This window comes from Chaetodon trifascialis, chromosome 18 (genome assembly GCF_039877785.1).
Source record: "Chaetodon trifascialis isolate fChaTrf1 chromosome 18, fChaTrf1.hap1, whole genome shotgun sequence".
Classification (NCBI taxonomy): Eukaryota; Metazoa; Chordata; class Actinopteri; order Chaetodontiformes; family Chaetodontidae; genus Chaetodon; species Chaetodon trifascialis.
This window is the reverse complement of record NC_092073.1, coordinates 22,164,512-22,188,988: the sequence shown is the minus strand read 5'-3', so window position 1 is coordinate 22,188,988 and position 24,477 is coordinate 22,164,512. Positions and strand designations below refer to the sequence as shown.

Sequence of the window (24,477 nt, the reverse complement as noted above, 5' to 3'; positions counted from 1 at the left end):
CAGCAAAATGACAACCTGCCACTAGAGTGCAGTTTTTCCATATTGGTGTTTAAAGTGGTTTTCTAACAAGTGATGGAGTTGAAAAGGATCAAAGAGAAATTGATGCAGAGGGAAGATGATTTAATGAAAAATGGGAAAGCAAAACAAATACATGTTTGTGCTTCAAGGAGAAAAGCTGCTATGTCTTGTGATGGAGTAGAATTTGTGACTTACTTAACCTGATAAATTAAAGGGATTTGTTGTAACACAAGCATGTGCTTACATATATTACTTTTCTGTAAATGCATCTACAATATCTGTACACTTGAATAATCAAATCCAGAAAACAGTTGTTTAACAATATGTTAAGGAGCCGTTATATTTATATTCTTATAGTTACATCCGGCTCTTTGAGGGCAGTGAGTTTGACCACCCTGCTTTACACTCAGACCTGATTTTCCATTATACATCCTGACCGCTAGATGGAGTACTGCTGTCGAACGTGAGCATTGTACAACAGCTGAAGAAGGTAGGGAAAATGATTGGCACCTTGTTGCTCCAATTGAATGACAGATTTGTGGCGTCTCCACCAATCAGATAATTGAAATTCGCTTTTCCGGGCTGGACCAGAAGTAGCCGTTCAGACGCTGTTTATTTAGCCGTCCAGTGAAATAGTTCGCTGTTGGGAAAAAAAAACCATAGAAACCTAGATGAACCGATATCTTTGAAAATCGGAAAATACGCATTTTGTTTGACACTACGGTTACTGCGTTATATTCTTTTTGAGGTAAGACGTGATTTAGCTCTGCTTGGTTTGCTAGTACGCTAATGCTAATACATATTCTAGCAACAGCAGCCGGCTAGCTGGACTATCGAGCTAACAGTCAGTTAACTAACGCTAGTTCGCCACATTCAGCTGATAAAACACAACCACGGGGGAAGATTTATTCTGGTTTTGTGTAAAGATTTGCGCTGAGAGGACTGCTGGTTCTTCTGTTTGGGAAAGTCACTGTTGTAGTTCATATGTGTTACTTCGGTACATTTAGCCTCCTCTGGGCTCTTTGGAAGCCATATGTCAGTGCTTTGTCTCCTCTTGTCCTCTCAGTAGTCATCATGGGCGAGGTGGAGCTGTCCTGTCGGGCTTATGTGAAGATGTACCTGCACGCCTGTCTCTTTCCGCGGTGCAGCATCAACGGGCTGCTGTTGTCGTCCAGCCCGACAGGCGGCGCTGTGTGTGTGACGGACTGCGTACCGCTGCTCCATTCGCACCTGCCCCTGGCTCCCATCACTCAGCTGGCCCTCACACAGGTAAGGCACCTGCTGACAGGTGTAGTGCAAAGTTTGGTATCTTCACAGTCAAAGTCTAAATGCGTACGTGTAATTAGCTGCTAGCGTGTGTCAACCCAAAAGACGACAGACTGTCCAGGCAGCTGGACGTTGTTCTGTCCTCTGCAGAGCAAATCTCTGCTGCCACAAATGGCAAATCATAAAAAGCCCAGGAAACAAACCTGTATCTGCCCGAATGTCAGCCTAAACTGAGACAAGCTAGTGCGTTAATATTTCACATCACTTGCTGATGAATCTGACTTCCTGCAGAGGAAGTTTTGCATTTGATGTAAATGATGTTTCAAGGTGTCTGTTCTCCTGTCTCAGGTGGATGTGTGGTGCTCACAGACTCAGCAGAGGATTGTGGGATACTATCAAGCTAATGCCTGCGTATCAGATAGTAGGTGAGTTTCCTGCCTGATGCCTCACAGAACACACACGACAGTGCTAATCACAGAAAGATGCAGCGTTTTCCAGCTTTCCATTTAATCTGTTTTCATCCTCTGAACCCGGCAGCCCGACACCGTGTGCACTGAAGATAGCCGATAAGATTTCTGAGCAGTTTGACAACGCTGTTTTGTTAATGGTAAGAACTAATGCCCTTTGTTTTAATGCCATCCTCTTAACACAACCTGCACAGTGCATTTCTCTTTTTGTCTCTGTTGTTGTTTCATAAAGGAGAAAACAATCAGTTTCATGAATTCACTGGATGCATTTCTCTGTTTAACTTCACAGCTTGACGGCAGTAAGATGTCTCCAGAGTATCGGGTTCCTCCTATCGTGATGTACGAGCGCAAAGATTCAAGATGGGTGCTCAAAGACAAACATACGTGAGTTGACTGAAGGCTCTAAACACACCTTCCTGTCTGCAGTCCCCCCCAGCTGTCTGTCTGTAGTCTGACTGGTTATTCGTGATCTTTCAGAACGTCACTTGTGCTTTACAGGCGCACAGATTCATTACAGATGAAGATGAAATGTTTTTATTTCCGCGTAATGTCGGCAGCAGACTACACAGGGTTCTTATTTTTCACGAGTCTCACGACGCGTAAGACTCCAACCAATCACAGCACGTCTTTTTTCACGATCATGCACAAGTTCAAAGGTTAGGGAGGCGGGTGAAGCAGTTGTCCGTCACAGTGACAGAAGCTTTGTGTGCGATGCTGACGCTCTTGTGCAGTGAAATAAACAAAACAAATGATGCGCTCGTGGGACGACAGTGTGGACGCTGTCCAGCAGCATAACAGCAGCGTCCCTCCTCTTCACCACGGTGACCTTACTGCTCTCTGGAGAAAGCACCTGATTGGTCGACGCTAAGGAACACATTCTGGGAAGACAAAAAATTCTGACATGCTAATTTTTTGCCGGGGTGTCCCAGATGCTAGTCGTTAGCATGTCACGCTGCACGGGTTTGATGCCTGACTGTCGTCCACGATCTGCTGCCGATTGGTCGGCCGTGACAGATTCACTCAAACCTGTCTTTTTGTCCAGTAGTTGAATAGTTGCGGGTTTGTGGAGCGTCCACTGACAGACTGTCCTTCTCCTCTGCAGGATCATGCTGAGGCAGTGGGAGGAGACCCGGGCGATAGCCAGTCAGATGCTGGAGTCCGGCGATCACTCGCTATTGGTGGATTTTGACAGCCACTTGGACGACATTACAAAGGACTGGACCAATCAGAAACTGAACACCAAGATAGCAGAGCTGGCCTCGCCGGCCAACGGGAGCATGTAGCGGGAGGCGCGGCGTCAGTTTGTACGAGTTTATTTATGTTCTGAGCCGACGTCATCAATCATGTACACACACAAGCACACGCTCCAGGAATACATTTATTTTAATGCTTTCTCTCAAGTGGGCAGAGATATAACATAGAACATGCATAAATAACAAAATATTTACAGTTTGGTAGATCCCGCCCCCCCCAGCGTGTGCATTGTGGTTCAGCCCAACACTCCGCTGAGTTCAACAGAAAATCCACCTTAAAAACACCTTCGACCATTACTGCAGCACACCCGAGCTGTTCCTGCTCTCTCTTCGTCCTGTGCTACTGTATCACTGTCATTCCAATGTAGGGGTGGACAAAATAACAGAAACACCTTCCAACACAAATGTCCTGCAGTAAATACAAATATGTTGAAGCCCGAAAGGTTCAGTGTGTTTTTGTCTGTGTTGTTCAGAAGATGCCAAAAGTAATAGTTGAGGACTTCTAAGCAGTTTATCAACATGCATCCAGCTTCATTATAGTGTGTTATAAGCAGCCTATGACATGTTCACAGTGTTTGTTGATGCAGAGTACGGAGGTTAAAGTCAAGCTGTGAATGTGTTTGTCACTACAATCGACTCTTTTGCTGAACACTGTTTGTTTTGCAGCGTTTAGAGACATTGAGCCACTTTTTATTTTGCCTTGAAAACCGACTTTTTGCTGTTAAAATAACTTCATTGTGTTGCTGTGTTTTCTAATTTTCAGTATTCCCAGCCTGAATTGCTGGTGCGTTAGTAGCAAACTTGACAAAACTGACGTTGTTCGTCAAGAAGAAATGTCCAGAAACAGTTAACGAGGAGCAGCCACGCCAAACTTAAAGATAATGAGCATCAAATCGTGTAAATGCCTCAACAAAACCCGAATATTCTGAGCTTCAGCATTGAGTATTTTTACCGCAGGACGTTCGCGCTGAAGCGTTCTGTGTCAGAATCAGTCTGCGCTCGCTCTCTGAGGATTCACGGCTGCAAACCTGATTTTATGAGATAAATCTTTGCTCACGACGACAACTACTCTACTGATCTACTCGGAGTTAAGTGCAGCATCGTGGTTTTTATAGCGCTGCAGTGGAAGCACAATCATCACCAGCTGCCCAGAACCGGTTTATCCCAAAGTGACTCCTTTCTTTCATTTGAATTCTTAAAAAAATCTAAAAATCCACACAATGATCCAGGAATCCACAACTGATGGCCCCTCAGATGTAACTTGCGACCCCGCCTGGGGGTCTCGACCCACAGGTTGGGAACCACCGGCTTACAGTAAAACAGACAACATCACGTTTCTAGAGAACCAACAGAAACACAACTCGAGCTGCAGCTAACAATCAATCAATCAATCGGTACGTTCATATAAAATGTACAAACAGGTGAAATATGCACTAACCACGAGATAAACTTCCTGTCACATGACACATAAAAGAAGATGACTCTGAAGACGACCTCAGTGTTGGTTTACGTGTAGTGCTTCAAGCAAATCTCTGCATCCATTTTCAGGGCAAATAAATGTCCAATATTTTCATTTCCTGTTTGGTGTTTTGCTTGTTTTTGTCATCGGTCTCTCAGTTTTGAGCTGTCTGTCAGGGCTGAGCCATGAGGAAAAATAAAACTACCACACAAACTACAGGCTCTTATTTTGACATCTATTTATCAAAGTCAGTGGTTTTAATTTGGTCCAAAAACTCACCTCAGATGATGCTTTTACTGTGAAATGTGCTAAGCTTGCCCTCAGCCCTGTCTGCTCTCACTCTGTGAGACTGGTTGTAAAGTGGGCGTGTCTTTGATTTTGGAACGAAACCCCGTCCCGCCGGCGCTCAGGCGGACCCACAGGCGGCGCTCTCGGTCGTGGGTGCGGCCACGGTGACCAGGTTCAGAGTGATTTCTCCCAGCGGAGACTGACTGGCCAGAGACTGGAGGATGCTGATGGACTCGAACATGGACTGAGCGTTCTGGACCTGCTGCTCTGCCCACGGTAGACCGATCTGTGGGGGGGGGGACAGGTGGAGGTAATGTTCTTATTCTTTACGGGGAACAGATGCGTTGAGGATCCGAACGGCTCAAAAAAACCCACATGTGGGTCTTTTAGGGTCACGTTTAGTATCTTAAAGGTCCAGTGTGGGATTTAGTGGCATCTAGTGGTGAGGCTGCAGACTGCACCCAGCTCATTCCTCACTTGTCAATCGTGTGCTGACGTCCCTCCACAGAGTTTGGTTTGTCCTTTCTGAGCTACTGTAGAAACATGGAGGACAGCTCACGCTAAGCTAACGAAAACTCCGATATTCTTATTTTCAGAGGATCATGAATATTTTACTTACATTTCTGGAATTAGATCCACCTCAATCCTTCACACTGGACCTTTAAATCAAAGTTTTGATCAATCACTAATTGACTGAGTAATTAAAGTATTCAGATAACTGGAACGCTGGTCTGAAACAGCGACGGTGCAGATGTTTCGTACATAAAGAGCATTCACCTGGACAATGATGAGCTTCCTGGACGGGTCTTCAGTGTTGCTCAGCTCTTCTCCGAAACACAGCGTGATGCCGCACTGGGGAGGCTCGCCGCCGTTTGTCCGGAAGTGATCCAGTTCTGATGGCGAGGAACAGAAAAATACTCAAACTCAGACTGAAACAGCTGAAAGTGAGTCAAATCTCGCTGGTTTGATGTCTGATATGGACAAACTGAGCAGGGCTGAAGATGAGCTTTCAACTTAATATTCCAATTTAAAAGACGGGGTCATCAAATCCCTTGTTTTAGCTAATCAATATTTCAAAACCATAAATATATTAGTTTCTGATCATATATGAGCACTAAAAACGTGGACAGTGTTTCATGCATTTGTCCAAACTTCGGTTGAAACAGACGCTTTAACACACCATCACTGATGGACTGAGCGGATTAATCGATGCACAGCGAGTGGACTCACGCTGCTTGAAGACGTCTTTGCTGAAGAGCAGCACCGGCTCCGTGTTCCTCTCCATCTTGTGCAGCCCCTGCGTGGTCGTGTGCGGCCCCGTCCAGAAGACCCGCCCTTGGCAGAAGCGTTTGCCGTACACGCCCTGCGGCGTGGAGGTCAGCACCACCCCTTTCTCCATGAAGGGCAGCAGGGTGAAGAGGGCCTGCAGCTCGGGGCCGGCCGGCAGCGTGGAGGACGGCTCCGGCAGCGGGATACGAGGGAACCTGCCCTTCAGGACGGCCGGCGTCGGCGGGACGAGGGAGGAGGGCAGGTACGTTATCCTGACGTCTGCGCCCTGGATCTGACGCCGCAGAACCTCCTGGCCTAAATAATGAACCACCACGCTGAAGGAGTCCTGGGCTGGAGGCACGGACACACAGAGGATCAAAGCAGGAAGAGGCAAACAGGTGCTTGACCTTTCAAAATAAAAGCTCAGTTTAATAAGAAATAACGAGCTGAGTTTATTACCTTCCGTCGGAGCGGGGACGCTCTCCTCGATCCGCACGTCCAGCGTGATCTCATCGACCGCTGCGGAGCGACAGACGGAGGGAGAAGAGCCACAGATCAGCTGATTGTTTTGGGATCATGTGATTGGTTAAATCAGACCGGGTTCAGCGGGAAAACCGCTGCAGGGGTCGAACTCACCGTCGGCGTGGATGGTGGCGGTGAAGTGAGGCGGGTCTTCGGTCAGGGCGGGGGCGCTGCTCCACAGCAGAGTGTCCTCGGCGCTCTGAGGGGACGAAGGTTTTTGAGTGAGCCCCCAAAAGTCTGATCTCTTTTAGCCCCTCCCCTCGGTCATGTGACCACAAACTCACCAGCTGTGACGTCACCTCCTCTGTCTTTATCTGCTTCACCTGGCTGACGTCTTCGTCGCTCTCTGAGTCGCTGCTGCTGCTGCTCCTCCTCCTCCTCCTCTTCGACCTCTTGGTGGCTTTTACTCTGCACTTCTTCTCAGGAATCAACACACCTGAGCAGACGCAACACACGCTGATCCGTGACGCAGGAAGGGCCGCTCCCACCGCGGTACATGTACTTACATCACAGTATTTCATCAGTGCATGTACTTTCATTGCACTACATGTACTTTCAAAGCAGTGAATGTACTGTTGTGTGTTGATCTGTTGTGTCAGAGCTGCACTTTGGCCTCGTCTCACTGGGTCAGCGTCTACATTAAGGCTGGGCTCGTTATGTAAGTCCTGCACACAGTAAACCGGGTTTGAAAGCCTCAGACAGGAGTTACACTCAGTCACAGTACTGTAATAGTGATTCTAGTATCCAGGAACAGTGAAATACTGCGATCAGAGAGCAAAGCCTGTGAATACTTCCCAGCTGACATCAGCCAGGCTGACACAGTCAGATGATACAGTGCAGCAGAAACAAAGCACTGAAAGGTTGCTGAGGTTTGTCTCCCGAGACGCAGTTAAAACACCATTTTACTGCGATATGTTGCACATGTTTGTTACACTGTTACAAATGTTACACGTGCAGCACAATGTTACAATTTGTGATATCTGATTAATACTGAGCCGCCGTCGAACATCGAGGCGTCTCTTTGGCTCTGTGCTGCGTTTAAATCCTCCTGCTGCTGCTGATAGACTTATCAGAATATGTCAGGGCGTCTGTGGAAACCGCCGCTCGTTCTTCATCACAAACGCAGGAAATAAATGACGATTAGTTTAATACTGCAGCAGAGATGCTGACGGACCTCCGAGTGAACGTGTATTAGCTGCAAACGCGTGATGAAACCACAGTGCCGTACAGCCTGTGGGCTTTTAACTGTGAAATGTGAGGCTCTGCAGACTGAGTGTGTGTTTGCTGGAGTCGGGTTTCGGGTTGAGTTTGCTTTATTTTGAAATGCCGTTCATGAGGAACTCACTTCCTGCTTGTGTCTTTAAACAGACTGAGTTCAGCCACATTCAGATACAAGCTGACTTCGCTGGATCTCAGATGTCGGAGCTTTCTGTCGGCTCTTAAACGCAGCACGATACTGTTGTTTTTGTTGGTTTTACCTAATATTTGACTTGGAGGTGTTATTGTATGAAGATTCTGTGTTTTTCCAGCCAAACGTTTGCTGCCAATTGCAAATTTTTAATGTGATAATGTTTCAGTAAGAGCTCTTCTGCTTGCGTGAAGAGTTCAGGAAAGCTCCGTGTCGGACGTCTTTACACCTGACTGCAGTGTGTTGGGTGGATGTGGCGGAGTCTCACCCTGCTCGCTGATGGGGACCAGCCGGTAGACCTTGTAGGGCTCCGAGATGTCCAGCTGGGCTCGATCCATCACCTCCGAAAACTCCGGACTCTTGTTGAGGGCGCAGCGCAGGCGGGTCTTCCAGGACGCCGGGTTGTCCTGAACCCCGTCGGTCAGCTTCCCTTTGAACTCTGCCCACGCCTGCAGGGGACAGAAAGACGGTCGTTTCAGAGAGTCTTAGCTATGCGGATGTGTCGTCTTGTGGGAGTTCGGCGAGAGGTGCATCGTGACCTTGAAAATGGCGGCGTCCTCGTCCTTACGGAAGTCCTGTTTCCCCGCGTGTTTCCACGGGATGCGGAACATGGTCTTGGCCTCGTCGTCCCACACCAGACCAGGATACTTCCCGCTGCTGACCTGCAACAAAACACAAATCTGAACAGTGTCTTCACCGTCCCGCCTGAGAGACGGCGTCCAGGGCTGACGACCATCCTCACGTTTCATCTACTTCAGATTTCTGTTGGTGTTTTCCTCTCCAGTCACCACGTTTCAGAGGGACATACTCCACTCCTCCACACTCAACCACAGCTGCAGATACTTTACAGACGTTTGCACACAAAACATAAAAATGTTCAAGTGCAGGGACGATTAGCCAATCAAATGACAGTTAACTGATGCATCAATTAAAACTCCTCTGATAATCCTTAGAGTTCTTCTTAAATCGACAAATATAGAAAATAATAATCAGATTCATCCAGAGTATAAAAAAAAATATATATATAAAATCCTGCTTTAACGTGATGATCTGATGATGTCGTGTGTAACAGGGTTGTCCTCTGAGTACTTTTACTTTGAATACATTTTTACAGCAGTATTTTCAGTGTGGTGCGAGTACTTTTACTGCAGTGGAGGATGTGAATGCATCGTTTCACCCCTGATGAGCAGCGTAGAGCTGGAGGCCATCCCTTCTCTCTCTTTCCCTTTCCTTCTCCCCCTCCCTCTCTCTCTTCCTCACCCCCTCCCTCATCCCCAACACACACACACCTGTTCGACGATCCAGGAGCGCAGTCTGCGCGTGGAGCGCGTTCTCCCTGCTGCCATGACTCTTAAAAAACTACCAACACAAAGACAAACAGACAACAACAAACAAGCACCATCAGCTGCGTGTCACAACACGTCCCTCCTCTGCCTCCTTCATCACACTTTCTTCATCACTAACATTAAAAAACAACAGTGAGAAGAAGAAAAAGCGTTTAAACGTCGACTTGTTTTCATGTGATTATCGGATTTAAACTCACAGTTTTAGTTTGATGCTTCCGAGACGTCAAACAAACTACTGTTACGCAAAAACTCTGTTTCTAAAATCAGCAGGTTTTTAAAGGCAGTCTGGTTTAGGACAACAAATCACCCCGCGCTCACCCGTTGGTCATATTTATAGGTTAATCAAATATAGACGTGAAGGTGTTGAATTAAGGAAGTCGAGCTGAGTTTCGTTTACCTCGGTTGCGTTTCCTCCGTGATGCGTGCGGACTGTGCTGTCTGCTCTCCGGCTCTGCGCTCCGGACTCTGCAGCCTCTCAGCAGACGCTCCTTTTCCCAGAAATCACGTGACTTTACGGAAACTGTCCGCGCGCCGCCGCCAGGGGCGACAGAGAGCACACAGGCCAATTACATCTACACGACCAGAGCAGGCTGACGTCCTCATTAAGTCCTCAATTCATTCATTATTTTATAGTTTTCACTTACAATCTTATGTTCATGTTGTGTAATATGTTTCTGAGGGATTTACTCCTCTGAGCTCAAGCATTTATGGGATTTTAAACGCCTTTTGTGCCTTAATCACAGGATTATTAACGTGAGAATACATTCATTTATCCAAGATCTTACAGTCTATTACTTATTTACATTGAAGTGGTTTTGATAAAAATCCTCAAATGCCCTTTTTGTTTAATTATAAAGGCCATGAGCCTTCTGATAAAAAAGTAAAGATTTGTTTGATTTGATTTACAAACAGAAGTGCAAAGTACAACTCAGGCTAAACTATGTTGAAGTGTAAGGAGGAGAAAATGGAAGAAGCACTTAAAGTCAAAAATACTTACATTCCACCACTGTTCATGCAGTATAAAGACTACACAGAGTATTTAAGTATTAGTATTAAGCATACGTATTTAAGTGTGACATAAACAATCTGACATTAAATGATTTAGAGTAGTGCTGCTTCACTTATTATTACTTCTGCTTTAAGCGCATCAATAAATCCACATTTCAGAGTATTCGTATTATGTATTTATTGAGTTTTATTCATCCATCACAGAAAAACTCAGACAGCAGAAAGAGTCTTTGACAAAGTGTTGACATTCAGATGGAGGATGTGTTTCATTTCTGTGTTTTCAGGCCGTTTTGTGCATTATTGCTACATTGTTCAGATAGAAATCTTCAACATAAAAGTTATTTCAAGTGCAAAAGATAAAACATCAAACTGTCACATTCATACAAGACCCAACTCTCAAAACAGACATTTGTGAAACTGAGACGAAACAGATGATCAGTTTTTTGTGACGACCGACAGAAAGAAAAGGTTAACTTCATGACAGAAACAGGAAAAACATGGTGGCTGGTGACGTTCTGCTGAGGAACCTTCATTTGTTACGAGGAACTTTTTCTCCCAGAGGGACCTCCATCAGTTTCTGTGAGGCAAAAACACACACGTCATGTTTTTATCTTAAAACACAGATGAACGTATCCACAGAGCTTTTTAATCCGGTGACCTTCAGCCTCTCTCAGTCTCATCCGTCCTCTTTCTGTGCAGACGTTTGGGCTGAATGACGCTGCGAGCAGATGCATCTCACCTTGAGCAGTCGAGCGTGGTAAGCGTTGTCCTCCTCGTTCTCCCCTCGCTGCGTGTCCACCTGGTATCTCTCGCAGGCCCGGATCAGCTCGTGGGCGTCGTAGAGCAGAGCCGGGTCCAGAGAGTGAGCGTTTATCAGGCTCACCAGGTACTCCCTGTAGTGCTTCCTGCAGAACACACACAGGACATATTTGGGATATTTATTATGGGCTGTTTGCAGTCATTGTGCTCACTGTGCTGTTATTGTTGTGCACCGAGTATAATATGAAATATCCACAACATGTCACTTCAGGCCTGGACTCAGACATGTTAGGGTTCGTTCAGACAGACTTAATTCAACACAGGATCTCCTTAACAAACTAAAGCCACATCAAAGAGGCAGCACAACTTTAAACCTAAAGTCTGAAACCCAAAGTGACCCAACGAGGAAAGAATGCGTTTGTTTTTAGTCCAAGAGACAGCAGCCAACGTCAGCAGCGCAGGGTCCCCCAGAGACAGCTCTGTTCCTTCCTTCTCGGCCACAAATGTTATCTAACGGCACAGTTTTCATTCTGCAGCCTTCTTAACTCCTTTTCTGCTTCTTAATATTTCTTTAAACCAATCACAGTCGTCTCAGACGTCCCTGCAGATCATCGTCTCTGCTGTTACAATGGCTAAATCTGCAAAGGAAAAGCTAACAGCTGCTAGCTGGTTTGTGTTATGTTAGCGACCAGGTTAGCATTAGGCTAAGTTGCCATTTTCAGCATAGATCAGCCTGCAGGTTACCTGCTCAGAGGTCGTCATTGTTAAAACCAACAGACAGTGGAAGGACCTGTGATTGGCTGCCTCCAATAGCTGGTGGCAGTCTTATACCCACAGTCTGCATCCAGTGAGTCACGCTAACGTTAGCCTGCTGGACAAGGTCCAGGGCTATAAACACAGGTGTCAGAGATCATGACGTACAGTCCACTCTCCTCTGGAGCGAACCTGGAAACATAAAGCTCTGATGTTTTATCAATACTAGTGTTTCATGGCAGTAGATTTTCTTTATTGGTCCCTGAACACACACTGCGATCACGAAGAAGGTACAAAAAATATGACCTCTTATCTCCTCTGTGCTCAGGATGAGAAGAACCACTGAGGAACTCTAGTGTTGTTGTTGATACTAGTTCAGATGCAGCTTCTGCATCACTCTCACTATCTGATCAGAGGACAAGTAAACAAGCCTTTATCAGCTTTGGTACGTGACAGTTTGTGCAGTCGATGCTGCAGACACACTTGGGTTCGTACCAAGAAAGAACTGAGGGTCAATGAGCAGCTGTGACTTTAACACAGTAAGAGCCAAAGTTAAGGGACAGTGACCTTCTCATCCTGAGCACAGAGGAGATAAGAGGTCATATTTTTTTGTATTTTCTGTATGTTTTTTTATTAGGGACCAATAAAGAAAATCTACTGCCATGAAACACTAGTATTGGTAAAACATCAGAGCTTTATGTTTCCAGGTTCGCTCCAGAGGAGAGTGGACTGTACGTCATGATCTCAGACACCTGTGTTTATTGCCCCGGACCTTGTCCAGCAGGCTAACATTAGCGTGACTCACTGGATGCAGACTGTGGGTATAAGACCGCCACCAGCTGATTATTGGAGGCAGCCAATCACAGGTCCTTCCACTGTCTGTTGGTTTCAACAACAACAACCTCTGAGCAGGTAACCTGCAGGCTGATCTAGCTGAAAATGGCAACTTAGCCTAATGCTAACCTGGTCGCTAACATAACACAAACCAGCTAGCAGCTGTTAGCTTTTCCTTTGAAGATTTAGCCGTTTTAACAGCAGAGACGATGTTCTGCTGGGACGCCTGAGGCGACTGTGATTGGTTTAAGGAAATATAACGAAGGCAGAGCGTTTCCTGTGTTTTCCTTCTGCAGCGCTAAAACCACGTGTGGACACATTTCTGTGTACGTGAGACAAAGCTAACCCAGACTGGCGTTCACTGGACTGTAGCTGCTCTCAGGTCAGATACTCACTCGCAGAGTCCGGCTTGTCCCGGCTGCGTCTGGAGGCCACACGGTGAATCGATCTGCTGACCTCCTTCATCTTTCTGCTCCATCACACAGCAAGCGTCTGAGTCACAGAGGAGGAGCGAAGTCAGTGACACATCTGATGCTCGTGTTGTTTTAGGTTCATACATGAATGAAGAACAGATGTTAGAAAGGAAACATTCGCTGCCTTACAGATGAAAAGGTTCATTTTTGTTTTTGTTTACTGCAACTTTTGTTCAGATTCCAGGAATTCCAGGAATTCCAGGATGGAGGAAGGAGACACATTTTGTGTTTCTTTACTTCCTGAACACGACGAGAGAGTAAGACGAGAAGGAAACATGTTTTCAGCTGATGAACCAGTTGAGCCATTTTACCAGTTTGAGTTCCAGTCGAAGGATCCGTGTTGAAGTCCACGCCGTTCCTCTGAGAGGAGAAAAGAAAGTTCAGAAACATCCCATTCACTGACGTTCCTACAGTTTCATTGTATTTATTTAAATGTTTGTCTGGTCTTTAATTGAATTTAAGTTTTCAACAACCTGAAACAAAGAGTTGGTTTGCTGGAGATTTTTTCGTTAACAGCCTGAAAACGTAGTTTTAGAATTTCCGGAGCATCAGCTGGTAAATCCAGAGCAGAGTTACGAAGCGAAAACACTTTATTCAAAGCATAAAACCTGGTTTCCGCAGTTTTGCAATTCCGTGTAATGTGCAGAGTCTGCCCCCTAGTGTTCAGTGTGAGAAAATACATTTCTTTTATGGATGGATAGAAACTCCAGCGCAAATGTGGGTTTTTTTTTTGGTTTGTTGTTTGTTTTTCGCCCTCTAATCCGAAAGAATATGCACATGAAGGTAAGCCTGCCAGCTGTGCGGCCAACAATTTTTTTTATTTATTTTTTTTAAAGTATATGAACCACTGTGCATACACTGTATGTTACCGCTAGCATGCTACCAATGTTAGCCAAGTATGCCGTCGAATCTTTCACTTAGAAAAAATGTAGAAACGATGCTACATTACATTCACCAATCAGTTATTTTGACAGGTTTTAAATTATTTTTGAGTAATTTGGGGCATTTAAAAAAAAAAATAAAATAAATAAATATATATATATATATATATATATATATTACTGTAGCTGATTTCTACAGTTTCATGTTATTGCGATGTCGAGTATTCTGAAAGCAAAAACAATAATTATACAATAATGAATAATGATTAAAATTTTTTAGCAAAACAACATTACTCAAATGCACAATGTGCTAAATGAGGTGAACTAGTCTATTTTTAGTTATACAATTACTGGAGGCAAATTTCCTCCCATCATTGTAACGACAGCGTAGCGTTTAAAAGCAGCAGGATCTGTACCAGCAGCAGGGCCTGCAGTCTGGGCGGCTCCCAGTCTCTGAGATAGAAGAGACAGTCTCGGGGGTGATGAGCGTGTAGACCGGTGTAACTGCAGTGAGGCGTCTTACAGGCCGTCTGCAAAGACAACAAGTACAGTATGAACACACGAGGAAGAAGTCCACTCAAGAATCCAGAAGCAAGAGTACTGCAAAAACATGTATTTTGGTCCTCTGGACTCTCAAACTGTGTCCTTTCTCTTGTGTCCTGGTCTCACCTTGTGGTAGGGGTTATTGCAGCCACTGCAGAACTGGTACCTGCACTGGGAGCAGCTGAAGTGCATGCAGCCGCCTTTCGTCAGAGCGTACTGGAACCTGCAGTGAGGACAAGCTGCAAGAGACGACACATCCCGCTGAAGCCACTAATTCCAAGCAACACTTAAACGCATCGTTTCCTAAGTTGCTTGTTGTGTTCCACTAAAAGTCCAAAACCTGCAGATATTTAGTTCATTATCACAGAGAAATGCTTTATTACAAGCTGGAAGTTTGACTTTAATGATAAAAAGATGATCAAAACAGATGATTTTCCTGCCGATCAGCTGACTGATTAAGATCAAATATAATTATATAACTGTTTCATTGTTATAGATGAAAGCAGCAATTTAGTTGTACTAGTCGAGATGCAGCGATGCAGTTATATACTCTGAATATACAGTCAGTGCATCACGTTCCATCATGTATGTGTAATAAAATGGAAATACTCAAGTACAAATACCTACAATTGTACCCGAGTGCAGTACTTGAGTAAATGTACCAAGTAACTTTCCACCACTGCCGACTGCAGCTTTCATTCATCATTTCTTTGCACAATTACAAACTGAAAAGAGGACTGAAAGAAGTGAAAGGAGACGTGTGGCCTCACTGATGCCGTTGTCTCTCAGGTAGCCGGCCAGGCCCTGCCTCTGGTACTCGGGGTCGTTCTCCCTCTTCCACTGCTGGAATTGCTCGCAGGACAGATCCTGGTGCTGAGGCTCCCACTGAGCCCAGAGAGGGAGTTAACGGGTCAGTTCACCAGCTGAAGTTTCAAGGCTGAATGTCTTATCTGACGGGAGGTCGTATGACTTCGAAATGTGGGGATGGAAGGAAACGCGCAGTACTTTTACTCACAGATTTTTTACACTGAGCACAAAAACTCTTGCGACAGGACGGGCAGGTGATCTTCAGCTGGTCTCCATCGTTGATAAACCCACAGGTGCACTGAGGAAGACATTTCATCCTTTAGACCAGACTTTATGCTAACGTGCATCTGTCAGGTGGACATATATACTGTTTCTTATATTTTAGATATTCTAGATTCTATGTTTTATTTCTGTACTTTATTATATGTTATGTTAGACTACTTTGCTACAGTTCGCTACAATGTTATGTTGTACTGTGCTACATTGTACTATATTAATGTTACACCATGTGCTGTATTATATGTCTATATCTAATTCAAGTATTCTGGTGTCTTCTGTTACAACCCTGATTTGACGCTGTGTGAAACATAAACAAAACAGCATGTGATAACCTGCTAATCGCCACTGACATAAACTCAACTGAAAACAGCACAAAGACAATATATTTAATGTTTTTCCTCCTCAGCTCGTTGACTGTCTGTCATCTATGCAGCGTACAGCCACAGCGTGAAAAACGTCCACTGAAGTGAAACAAGCAGAACTAACATCAGGGAAGTCGGTATGAAAAGCAGAGTATGCAAACTGCAGGTGGAGGAAATCAGATTGTAAGGGCTGACGGAGCGACAGGGAACGACAAGCGGACTGAAGGACTCACGTGATAGCACCACAGGAACTTCGGGTCCTTCATCAGAGCGTGCTCGGTCAGTTTTTTATGAAACAGCTCGTACACGTCCGTCTCCAGGCAGTCCCTCAGCTGGACATAAGAAAAGAGACCAATTCAAGAGGGCACGATTCTGTTGAGCAGCCAATCAGAAGCGTTTCTCTCTGCACACCTGTATGTCCAGCGTGGAGAAGTAGCTGTCCAGCTGCTCCTGGTCGTTGATGTCCGGCTCGCTGCAGACGGGACACACCATGTCTCTGATGTGCTTGTCCCTCACGGCGATGGTGAAGTGCTGCCTGAAGCACTCATGGCACACGGAGCACTGACAGGAAGTCAGAGACTGCATCTGCAGCACGGAGAGAAGAAGAAGTAAGCATAAGGGTGTAAAGGTGTGTAAAGGTGTGTAAAGGTGTGTAAAGGTGTGTAAAGGTGTGTAAAGGTGTGTAAAGGTGAGTGCCTGACCCACCTTGCTGCGGGGGAAGATGCACAGACAGCAGGGACACTCGTTGTTGAGGAGACGCCGGATGAAATCCTTGTCGTGCGACTCTTTCACCGCCTGCACGACGTCCTCCAGAGAGTAGCTGACGTCCGGCTCTTGAAGCAGCGACAGCACGAGCTCGCAGCGCCCCCAGCTGGGCAGGTCGTAGAGCGCCAGCAGACGCCTACACGTCCTCTGCAGAGAGCAAACCAGGACAAGGAAAAGACACCACGCCTAAATATGAACAGGGAAGCTTCCTTTGATGACACAAAAGCATGTTATTCCCATGGCAGCACAGGTAGCAGGTGTGCACGCTGTGAGCCCTCAGGCGATTGGCTGAGCAGTGTAACCTGTTTGTCCGGGTGTTTGGGATCAATCTGCGGCTCCAGCTGCTCGCTCCAGATCCGCTGGTGGAAGGGCTCCAGGAGGGGGCGCTGCAGCAGAGACAGAGCCCCCTTCACCTCTCCTCCGCTCAGCCGCAGAGCCTCCTCGCACTGGGAGGCGTCCCTGAAGCCCAGAGAGTGCAGCTCCTTCATCTGCACACAGACGACAGGCGGCGAATGAGCGACACGCCGAGCGAGGGGTCAATAAAGTCTTATCTTTACGTTACTTCAGGAGCAATAACACAAAAAAGGGGGTACAGACACGAACAGATCCACATTAAACTCTCTTTATTTTATAATTATAATCATTTGAGGATATTAGAATAACAGTGGCACAAAGCTAAAAGGAATGCTGGAACATAAATGTCCTCACTAACAGATTAACCTCTACAGTACGCATTATTTTCAGGAATCATGGGAGTTTATTTGCACTTTTAGCATGACGACCTCTGCTAACAAGAACCCAAACATGAAGCTTTGTTTGGATGCATTTATATCTTGATACAGCCAATAATAACAGAGCATTCCTCAAAGGCTTATGATGCACAGTTAACCCTCTCAGCTTCAGCTGGTGACGTGAACGTGTTCGTCTTTCCGACCCTCAGGCTGAAAGCTTCCTTTGTTCCTCAGAGCAGTTTGGACTTTCTTCCCTTCACTCATAAACCGGGGTCAAGAGGATCCCTTGACACTCCTCCATATCGCTGCTAACGTGCCACAGGACGTCTTTGTTCGCTGCTATCTCTCAAGGTCAGACGGTCAGGAGACGTCCTGTTTTCTCACGTATTTATTTCACCTGTAGTATCTGCTTATCGGCCTCACCTCAGCTGACACCTCAGCTCCCCCAGGTGAGCCGCCGTGACCCAACAGCAGCAATAACAGTCAGAAAGGGTCGTTTCACATCAGTCTGCAGCTGCTGCAGCTCTTTATCTTTACATGAACTGTAAACTGAATGAACAGTTTTAGCTGTTTGTCGAGATAAAATGCTGCCAAACACTGTCTGATACGACGCTGAACGGAGCCTTTCAGGTGTTATCTGTGCGCCCAGCGGATCACTCTCCGGAAAACAGGAGACTTTTTACTTTATTGAGCAGGACGACACAAAAGTTTACAGGATATATGAGTTTTTCTCTCATTTGTTTTTTCCATGATGGGAAACTTGGTTTTATTTGGAAATCTGTTTCCCAAACGAACTCTGTTCATTCTCAAATTGTGGTATTTTTTTGTTTTCTAGCATTATAAGTTGAACATCTTTGGGTTAGGGTTAGGGTAGGGTTAGACTTGGACTTTGGGAGAATAAAAGCAGTAAAGAACGTGTTTTCGTCCTCCTACCTTGGCCTGTCTGTCCCTCAGCACCTGTCTCACAGCTCTGTCAGTGTCTCCTCCCGCGGCCAGCCAGGCCAGCTTGGCCTCGGCTCTGGACAGCTTGGCTCCTTCACCGGCGAGGCGAGGCTCGCTCTGCTCCTCGCCATCTCTCTCCACCACGGCTTCTATCCCAGAATCCCCCGCTTTGTAGTTTAGCTGGACGGAAGCCGCAATGGCGCAGATCTCATCCAGCCGGTGAGGCAGCTCCGACGACAGCCAATCGCAGGGTTTGGTGTTGCTGCCGCAGCACAGGATGGCGGCGTACACCTCCTCAGGACTGATGCCGCACTTCTCCGCTTCCTGCGAAGGAGACGAGATTCACTGTTTTAGGACATTTCATAAACTGGACAATTAATCAATAATTAGTTAAAGCCTTACGTCTGACTGAAGTTAAATTATTTACTTCTAGGGCTGCAACCTGCAGAGCAAAGATTAGTTTAAACTCCTTTTATTTCTTTTAATCAATCAATCAATCGTTAGGTCGAAATGAGTTCCTGTTAGCGGATGAACCCAAAATATATCCTCCGAGCTGACCACTGCAAATAAATAAGGTCTAATTAATCTGTAGAAAACCCAAATATACTAATTTACAATCATATAAAACTGAAAAAAGCAGCAAATTCTCACATTTATGAGAAAGTTCTGCTTGATAAATTACAATTATTGTGTTTGGACCAATCAGAAGGGGCTTTGCGAGATTCATCATCGTCGACCTACTCTGATCTGGTGGATGAGGACGAGGCCGTCTTCCCTCATCGTCTTCTGTCTTCTCAGGTCCAGGTTGACTCTGGGCTTCGGCTGGGGCCTCCCGCCCGACTGGGGCGGATCTTTGGCGCTGGACGGCGTCTGCTGGAGGGACTGAGGCAGAGAAACTCCCGCAGAGTCTTTACCTGACAAGTTGCACATCTCACACACCAGAGTGGGCTTGGTGTTCACGTAGGTGCAGAACTGGCAAATCCACTGTGACAGGAGACAGAAAAGGACGCTCATAAAGGGACGTCTGAAGACAGTGGTATGATTGTCTTCTGTCACTCTGGAGGAGCAGTTTTTCACTAATCTAATAATCATTTAGTCTATAAAATGTCAGGAAACAGTCCAAGTTTGTCTTTAAAGCTGTAATAACCTTTTATGGCCACTAGGGGGAAGCAGAAACAAGCTGTGAACACAGCATTGACATATAATCACCATTTAAATTCACATATTTTCACATCCAGCAGTTGTTTTTTCTGGCTCTTTACCTTCGATCCGCAGTCGGACAGCGATCCTGGGCTGGACAGCGCCGGAGCGACGGGCGGGCGAGTGGCCAGACGGGGGCGCTCACACACCTCACACAGGATGCTGCTGCCTTGATTCACCACGGTGCAGCTCTTACACTGCCACTCTGAGGGCCAAACAGACGTTAAGACCGCTGCACGGCTTCATGCAGAGACTCTGCTTCACCACAGTTTGTCTTCATACTGTTACATCCAGCAGGTTCACTGCTCATTGTTTAAAATCGTGCTGAAATACGCTGCAATAACATGAGATCACAGCACACGTAGTGATGCTTTTCATTTCCTGTACTCAGTGGTGCTGACTTTTCCCTTTTAAATGACTTGTTGACATTGTTCTGAACGGCTCTGTTAAATAAAGCTTGTTATTATCTACACGTCTCACCGGTGTTGGGCGACATCGGGCTCTCCTGAACGGTGGACGCAGCCGTGGCGAGCCGAGGCCGCTCGCAGGTCGTGCAGAGGACGGCTCGCATCTCGTTCACCGTCGTGCAGTGAGCACATTCCCAAGGCGACAAAGACGGACTGCAAGCAAAGAAGTCACGTTAACGCTCGAGTCCAGGCACCGCGCTGAAACGTGCTGCTGCAGATCGTTCATATCAACACAGGCTCAATACAGAGAGCTCTTCTCTGGACTTGGACAATGTCTCCCAGATGAATGTCCTAATTTACATTAGAGATGGAGTTTGGGAGATAAAAGGTTCAAGATAACGTTTATGTAGCTGGAGCTCTTTCATTAATCAGCCTGACAGGACGAATGGTTTTGGTCTCACCGCGGCACCGATCGTCAGACCACGGCGCCACCAAATGAGGAAGTGAAGCTGGCGGTGAGCCGGTTTAAACTTCCTGTTCGCCTCACCTGGATGTTTTGGCCGGGCTAAAAATAGTCCTGTTGTGTCCTTTGCGGTCCGGGTGAGAGTGGAAAAGCTTGTCGCAGTTCAGACACAAACGCTGGACGCAAGTGGAGCACTGAGCGTAGACGGAGGAGATCCCACAGATGCTGCAGGTGTCTACACACACACACACACACACACACACACACACACACACACACACACACACACACACACACACACACACACACACACACACACACACACACACACACACACACACAGAAAACAAGACAGCATCAAAACCAACGTTTCATCTTTTACCGCTGGTGGTGATGAGTTCCTGTTTCAGAGCTTTTACCCTGTTTGCTTTTCTGTATCTTGTCTCTCTTGTGATTGGCTCTGGAGGGGTGGCGGTGGAAGAGGTCATCGCAGGCGTCACAGAGAGGCTGACTGTCACATGAGGGGCACACCAGAGACGAAGGACCGCCACACAAATTGCAGTCGCTCGCTGCAGGAGAGCCTGGACACAAAGACAGAAGACGTCACGTCACGCTAAAGATGCGTTCAACAGGACAATAAACATCTAAACTCTAAACTAATGATGTTTTATAAATGACAGATAAAGAAAATAATGGAAAGTGACCACAGTGGGCTGTGAGGTGTGCTGGCAGCTCACCTGTCGATGGCTTCAGGGGTTGTCCTCCGGGGCCCTGGGTGGGTTTAGGCGGAGGAGACAGAGGCTGGACTTGGTCCCCCTGCGGCTCGTCTCCAGGCAGGATCACCGCAGTGTCGCTCACCAGCTTGTCCTGCAGAAAGCAGCGTCACTGTCAGCACTTCACAGCTCAAACATGCAGTAATAACTGCGTGAGGACGGACGATGAGAGGACATCAACGCTGAAAGATGTATTTGATCTCATTTTCTTCTGGACACACAATTTAAATCAGATTTCCGTCTGGTACTTTGACTTTTCGACAAAGCACCAGACGCAGAAGTGCATATGAACCAGCTTTCATTGGTAGACACTCTCAGTTTAACGAAGCATTTTCAGGCTGATTTGAGCATCCAGACAGCGGATGTGTTGGTACAGACCTGCTGGGTGATGAATGGGATGACGTCTTTGAAGTGTTCTATGTGAGGATGGGTGCCCTACACAAACAGAGACATAACAAACGAATGATGGCGAGCTTCCTTCATGAAACGCAGCTGAAATAAAAAACCTGCTGACAAACGCATACGAACCTTGATGAGCGTGTCCACCTCCGTGCGTAAGATCATGACCTCCAGTGTCACGGCGGCGACCTTTTCAGTGTCCGGTTCGGCGACGTCATCGGGGAAGCTGAGGCCGTCGATCTGCTGGTTGGTGTAGCCGTACAGGTAGAGGACTCTCCGGCCTCCCTGTGGACAAGAAAGAGATCTTGAAACATCACTGCGGGTGGAAAAACCCACGTGAAAAGGGAAACCTGCACCAAGCTGCAGAACCGTCTCACCTGTCCGGTTCTTGCTCACCTTGATGGCGTCCACCGTGGTCCTGAAGACGGGGTTGTTGTGTTTGACGCTCCTCCAGTACCGGGGCCTGGTGGGACTGGTCAGGTTGCAGCCGTACTTCTCCAGGATGCTCAAGGCCTTGACCAGGCGACTCAAAGACTCCAGAACCTGAAGGTACAATCAGTGCGATCAGTCAGGAGTGACTTCAATCCAAAATCCAAGTTCCACCAACGAGTCTGTCACTGATCAGCTGATATTTACCCTGCAGACCAGGAGATCAGCTACCTGACACGTATTCATCAGACTGAGCTTTCCTTCATTTCACCAAAATAAAATAAAATAGAAGAAATTACAGTCTGAAAAAGCAGAAAACACCTTTTCCAGCCCCACATCAGTCTGTCTGTGTAGCTGAGGCTTTGTGTTATTTTGGGTTTTTCTGCCCCCTGGTGGTTTGACACCACTCAGCTTTCAATAAAGATCTTCACACCGTGGACAAACGGATTCAAGACATTTTCCTCTTCACAGTTTGCCGAAATATTCAGCATATTTTACACTGTATGTTCACCTCCTGTCTGTCGCGGCCGGCCGTGTTCTCCCTCAGCATGGCCTCCGCTCCGAGGTGCCGGTACTTCTCCGACAGAGGCAGAGGGATGCCGGCCATGGTCTGGACCTCGGCCTTCACGTCCTGGGCCGAACCCGAGAAGGACAGGAGGGACTGGGATCTCCTCCGGACCTCGTCCATCTGGACGGACGCAGGGCTGCCGCTCATCGCTGTCAGAGAGGGGAAGGTTGTGATTATCAATAAATCCCAGAACAAAAGCTGCTCTCACATTAAACCTTATGGTCAAAGCAGTTATGAGTGACTGTGTTTATTCTGTATCCTGCAACAGCAGATCAGAAGACATCAGTAAAACAACCTGTCGATCAATGATCTACAATTACATTTAAATCTCAGGATGCACAGATTAAAAAACAAGGAAGAAAATCAACTGATCGGAAACCAGTCCTATTAAAATGATAACCGACGTGTTGGTTTGTGTCAATAAAAAGCCAAAAAATATATATTATGTGTGTCTAAGACTGTTTTTCTTTATATGGAAAGAGGTATCAGGTATTGTTTTTGTATACTAGTATCACATCCAAGTTTAAATTTCTGGCATTGTACTTTACTGATAAGTCCATCAACTGAGGAGCCAATAATCAATCAATGAACAGTAATTTTCATTCTCCACTCTCCAACCAAGACACAACAAATACTGATATACCCAAATAAAAGCAAATACATGTACAACTTAATGCAGTTATGTGTTTAAGTAATATTTATAAAAGAGTAATTTAAGACATTTGAGGTGGTTTTTAATCACATACACACACGTTTTAACGTAAAGATCGTCCGTTTATTTTAGGATCAGTTGTCAGCAAAGCAGAGTTTCTTCAGGACAAAGTTTCCTCAACAATTTCACTTTTAATTCACCGCATGACAACTTGAGGAAAGTCCAGGCTAATCTCGTCTTTCTCTGACGGTGCAGAGACAAACCAGAAACCAGCCGATCATCAGACCGAAAACACGAGCAGACAACACCGTTAGCGACGTTCCTCCTCCGCGACGTCTCACCCAGGACCAGTCACAGGTGTCAGGTGTGAGCGCTGAAGCTCATGCTAGCAAACAAACCCAGACAACAACAACAGGACGAACCGAAACTTTAAGTAACTGAAAAACGGCGAAACAGCCACAAACCTGCTCACTTAAGTTATCGTCCTCACGAGTCTCGGCGGTTATTCCGTCCTTCCGGGTGAAGCTGGAAAGGTTTTAAGTCGCCATTAATTAAAAAAATATCGTTTGTTCGTATCCGCGTTTAAAACCTCACCTGGACTGGGTTTGTAGCGTCTGCGACTCTCTGAAGCTAGCTTTAAATGCGGAACTCTGGTTTGACGTTTCAACTTCCGGCTCTACTTCCTGTCAGGTTTCTTTTTCCAAAATAAAACCGGAAATTTCAAATCTCCGCTTAAAATGAACAATTGTAGACGAAGTATGCAGACCTAACTTTAATTAAGAAAAATAAATGATGGACTAATTCAATTCAATTCAATTCAATTCAATTCAATTCAATTCAATTCAATTCAATTCAATTCAATTCAATTCAATTCAATTTTATTTGTATAGCGCCAAATCACAACAGAAGTTGTCTCAGGACACTTTCCATATAGAGCTGGTACAGACCAAGCTCTTTTATCTACAAAGAAACCAACAATTCCCCCATGAGCAAGCACTTGGCGACAGTGGCGAGGAAAAACTTCCTTTTAACAGGCAGAAACCTCGAGCAGAACCAGACTCTGGGTGGGCGGCCATCTGCCTCGACCGGTTGGGTGAGAGAGGGAGAGCAAGAGAGGGAGAGTGAGACAGACAGACAGACAGACAGACAGACA

At 46.2% G+C, this 24,477-nt stretch overlaps 2 protein-coding genes across 3 annotated transcripts; one reads left to right on the top strand and one right to left on the bottom strand.

Annotated features, from left to right (window-relative positions):
• The first annotated feature begins 589 nt into the window (after positions 1–589).
• emc9 (ER membrane protein complex subunit 9) lies at positions 590–3,122 on the top strand. 2 transcript variants are annotated; one of them, XM_070985725.1, is made up of 6 exons: positions 590–766; positions 1,085–1,287; positions 1,633–1,709; positions 1,822–1,891; positions 2,041–2,135; positions 2,854–3,122. In XM_070985725.1, the coding sequence occupies exons 2-6, from the start codon at positions 1,093–1,095 to the stop codon at positions 3,032–3,034; spliced, it is 618 nt and encodes a 205-aa protein (XP_070841826.1). In that variant the 5' UTR covers positions 590–766; positions 1,085–1,092; the 3' UTR covers positions 3,035–3,122. The 2 variants fall into 2 exon arrangements, with proteins under 2 accessions (XP_070841826.1, XP_070841828.1); XM_070985727.1 differs by having other exon boundaries at positions 614–766; positions 1,088–1,287.
• Positions 3,123–3,192: 70 nt separating this feature from the next.
• LOC139346594 (E3 ubiquitin-protein ligase RNF31-like) lies at positions 3,193–23,981 on the bottom strand. Its single transcript, XM_070985753.1, has 34 exons — positions 23,789–23,981; positions 22,616–22,821; positions 22,072–22,218; positions 21,805–21,960; positions 21,655–21,711; positions 21,241–21,370; positions 20,923–21,084; positions 20,588–20,738; positions 20,114–20,253; positions 19,696–19,838; positions 19,175–19,417; positions 18,425–18,757; positions 17,063–17,248; positions 16,701–16,907; positions 16,407–16,580; positions 16,229–16,327; positions 15,563–15,652; positions 15,318–15,432; positions 14,674–14,786; positions 14,421–14,534; positions 13,435–13,483; positions 13,046–13,142; positions 11,044–11,209; positions 10,845–10,881; positions 9,694–9,784; positions 9,240–9,309; positions 8,490–8,612; positions 8,219–8,399; positions 6,827–6,978; positions 6,657–6,741; positions 6,480–6,539; positions 5,982–6,371; positions 5,529–5,644; positions 3,193–5,037 (listed from the first exon to the last, which is right to left on the bottom strand). The coding sequence occupies exons 2-34, from the start codon at positions 22,817–22,819 to the stop codon at positions 4,870–4,872; spliced, it is 4,749 nt and encodes a 1,582-aa protein (XP_070841854.1). The 5' UTR covers positions 22,820–22,821; positions 23,789–23,981; the 3' UTR covers positions 3,193–4,869.
• Between the last annotated feature and the right edge of the window lie 496 nt (positions 23,982–24,477).

Coding starts and splice junctions, on each gene's coding strand:
- emc9 (XM_070985725.1), top strand. CDS start 1,093: ATGGGCGAGGTGGAGCTGTCCTGTCGGGCTTATGTGAAGATGTACCTG. Junction 1,288..1,632: donor CTCAGCTGGCCCTCACACAG/GTAAGGCACCTG, acceptor CTCCTGTCTCAG/GTGGATGTGTGGTGCTCACA. Junction 1,710..1,821: donor GCCTGCGTATCAGATAGTAG/GTGAGTTTCCTG, acceptor TGAACCCGGCAG/CCCGACACCGTGTGCACTGA.
- LOC139346594 (XM_070985753.1), bottom strand. CDS start 22,819: ATGAGCGGCAGCCCTGCGTCCGTCCAGATGGACGAGGTCCGGAGGAGA. Junction 16,908..17,062: donor CCAAACACCCGGACAAACAG/GTTACACTGCTC, acceptor TGCTCTCTGCAG/AGGACGTGTAGGCGTCTGCT. Junction 8,400..8,489: donor AGGACGCCGCCATTTTCAAG/GTCACGATGCAC, acceptor TGTCCCCTGCAG/GCGTGGGCAGAGTTCAAAGG.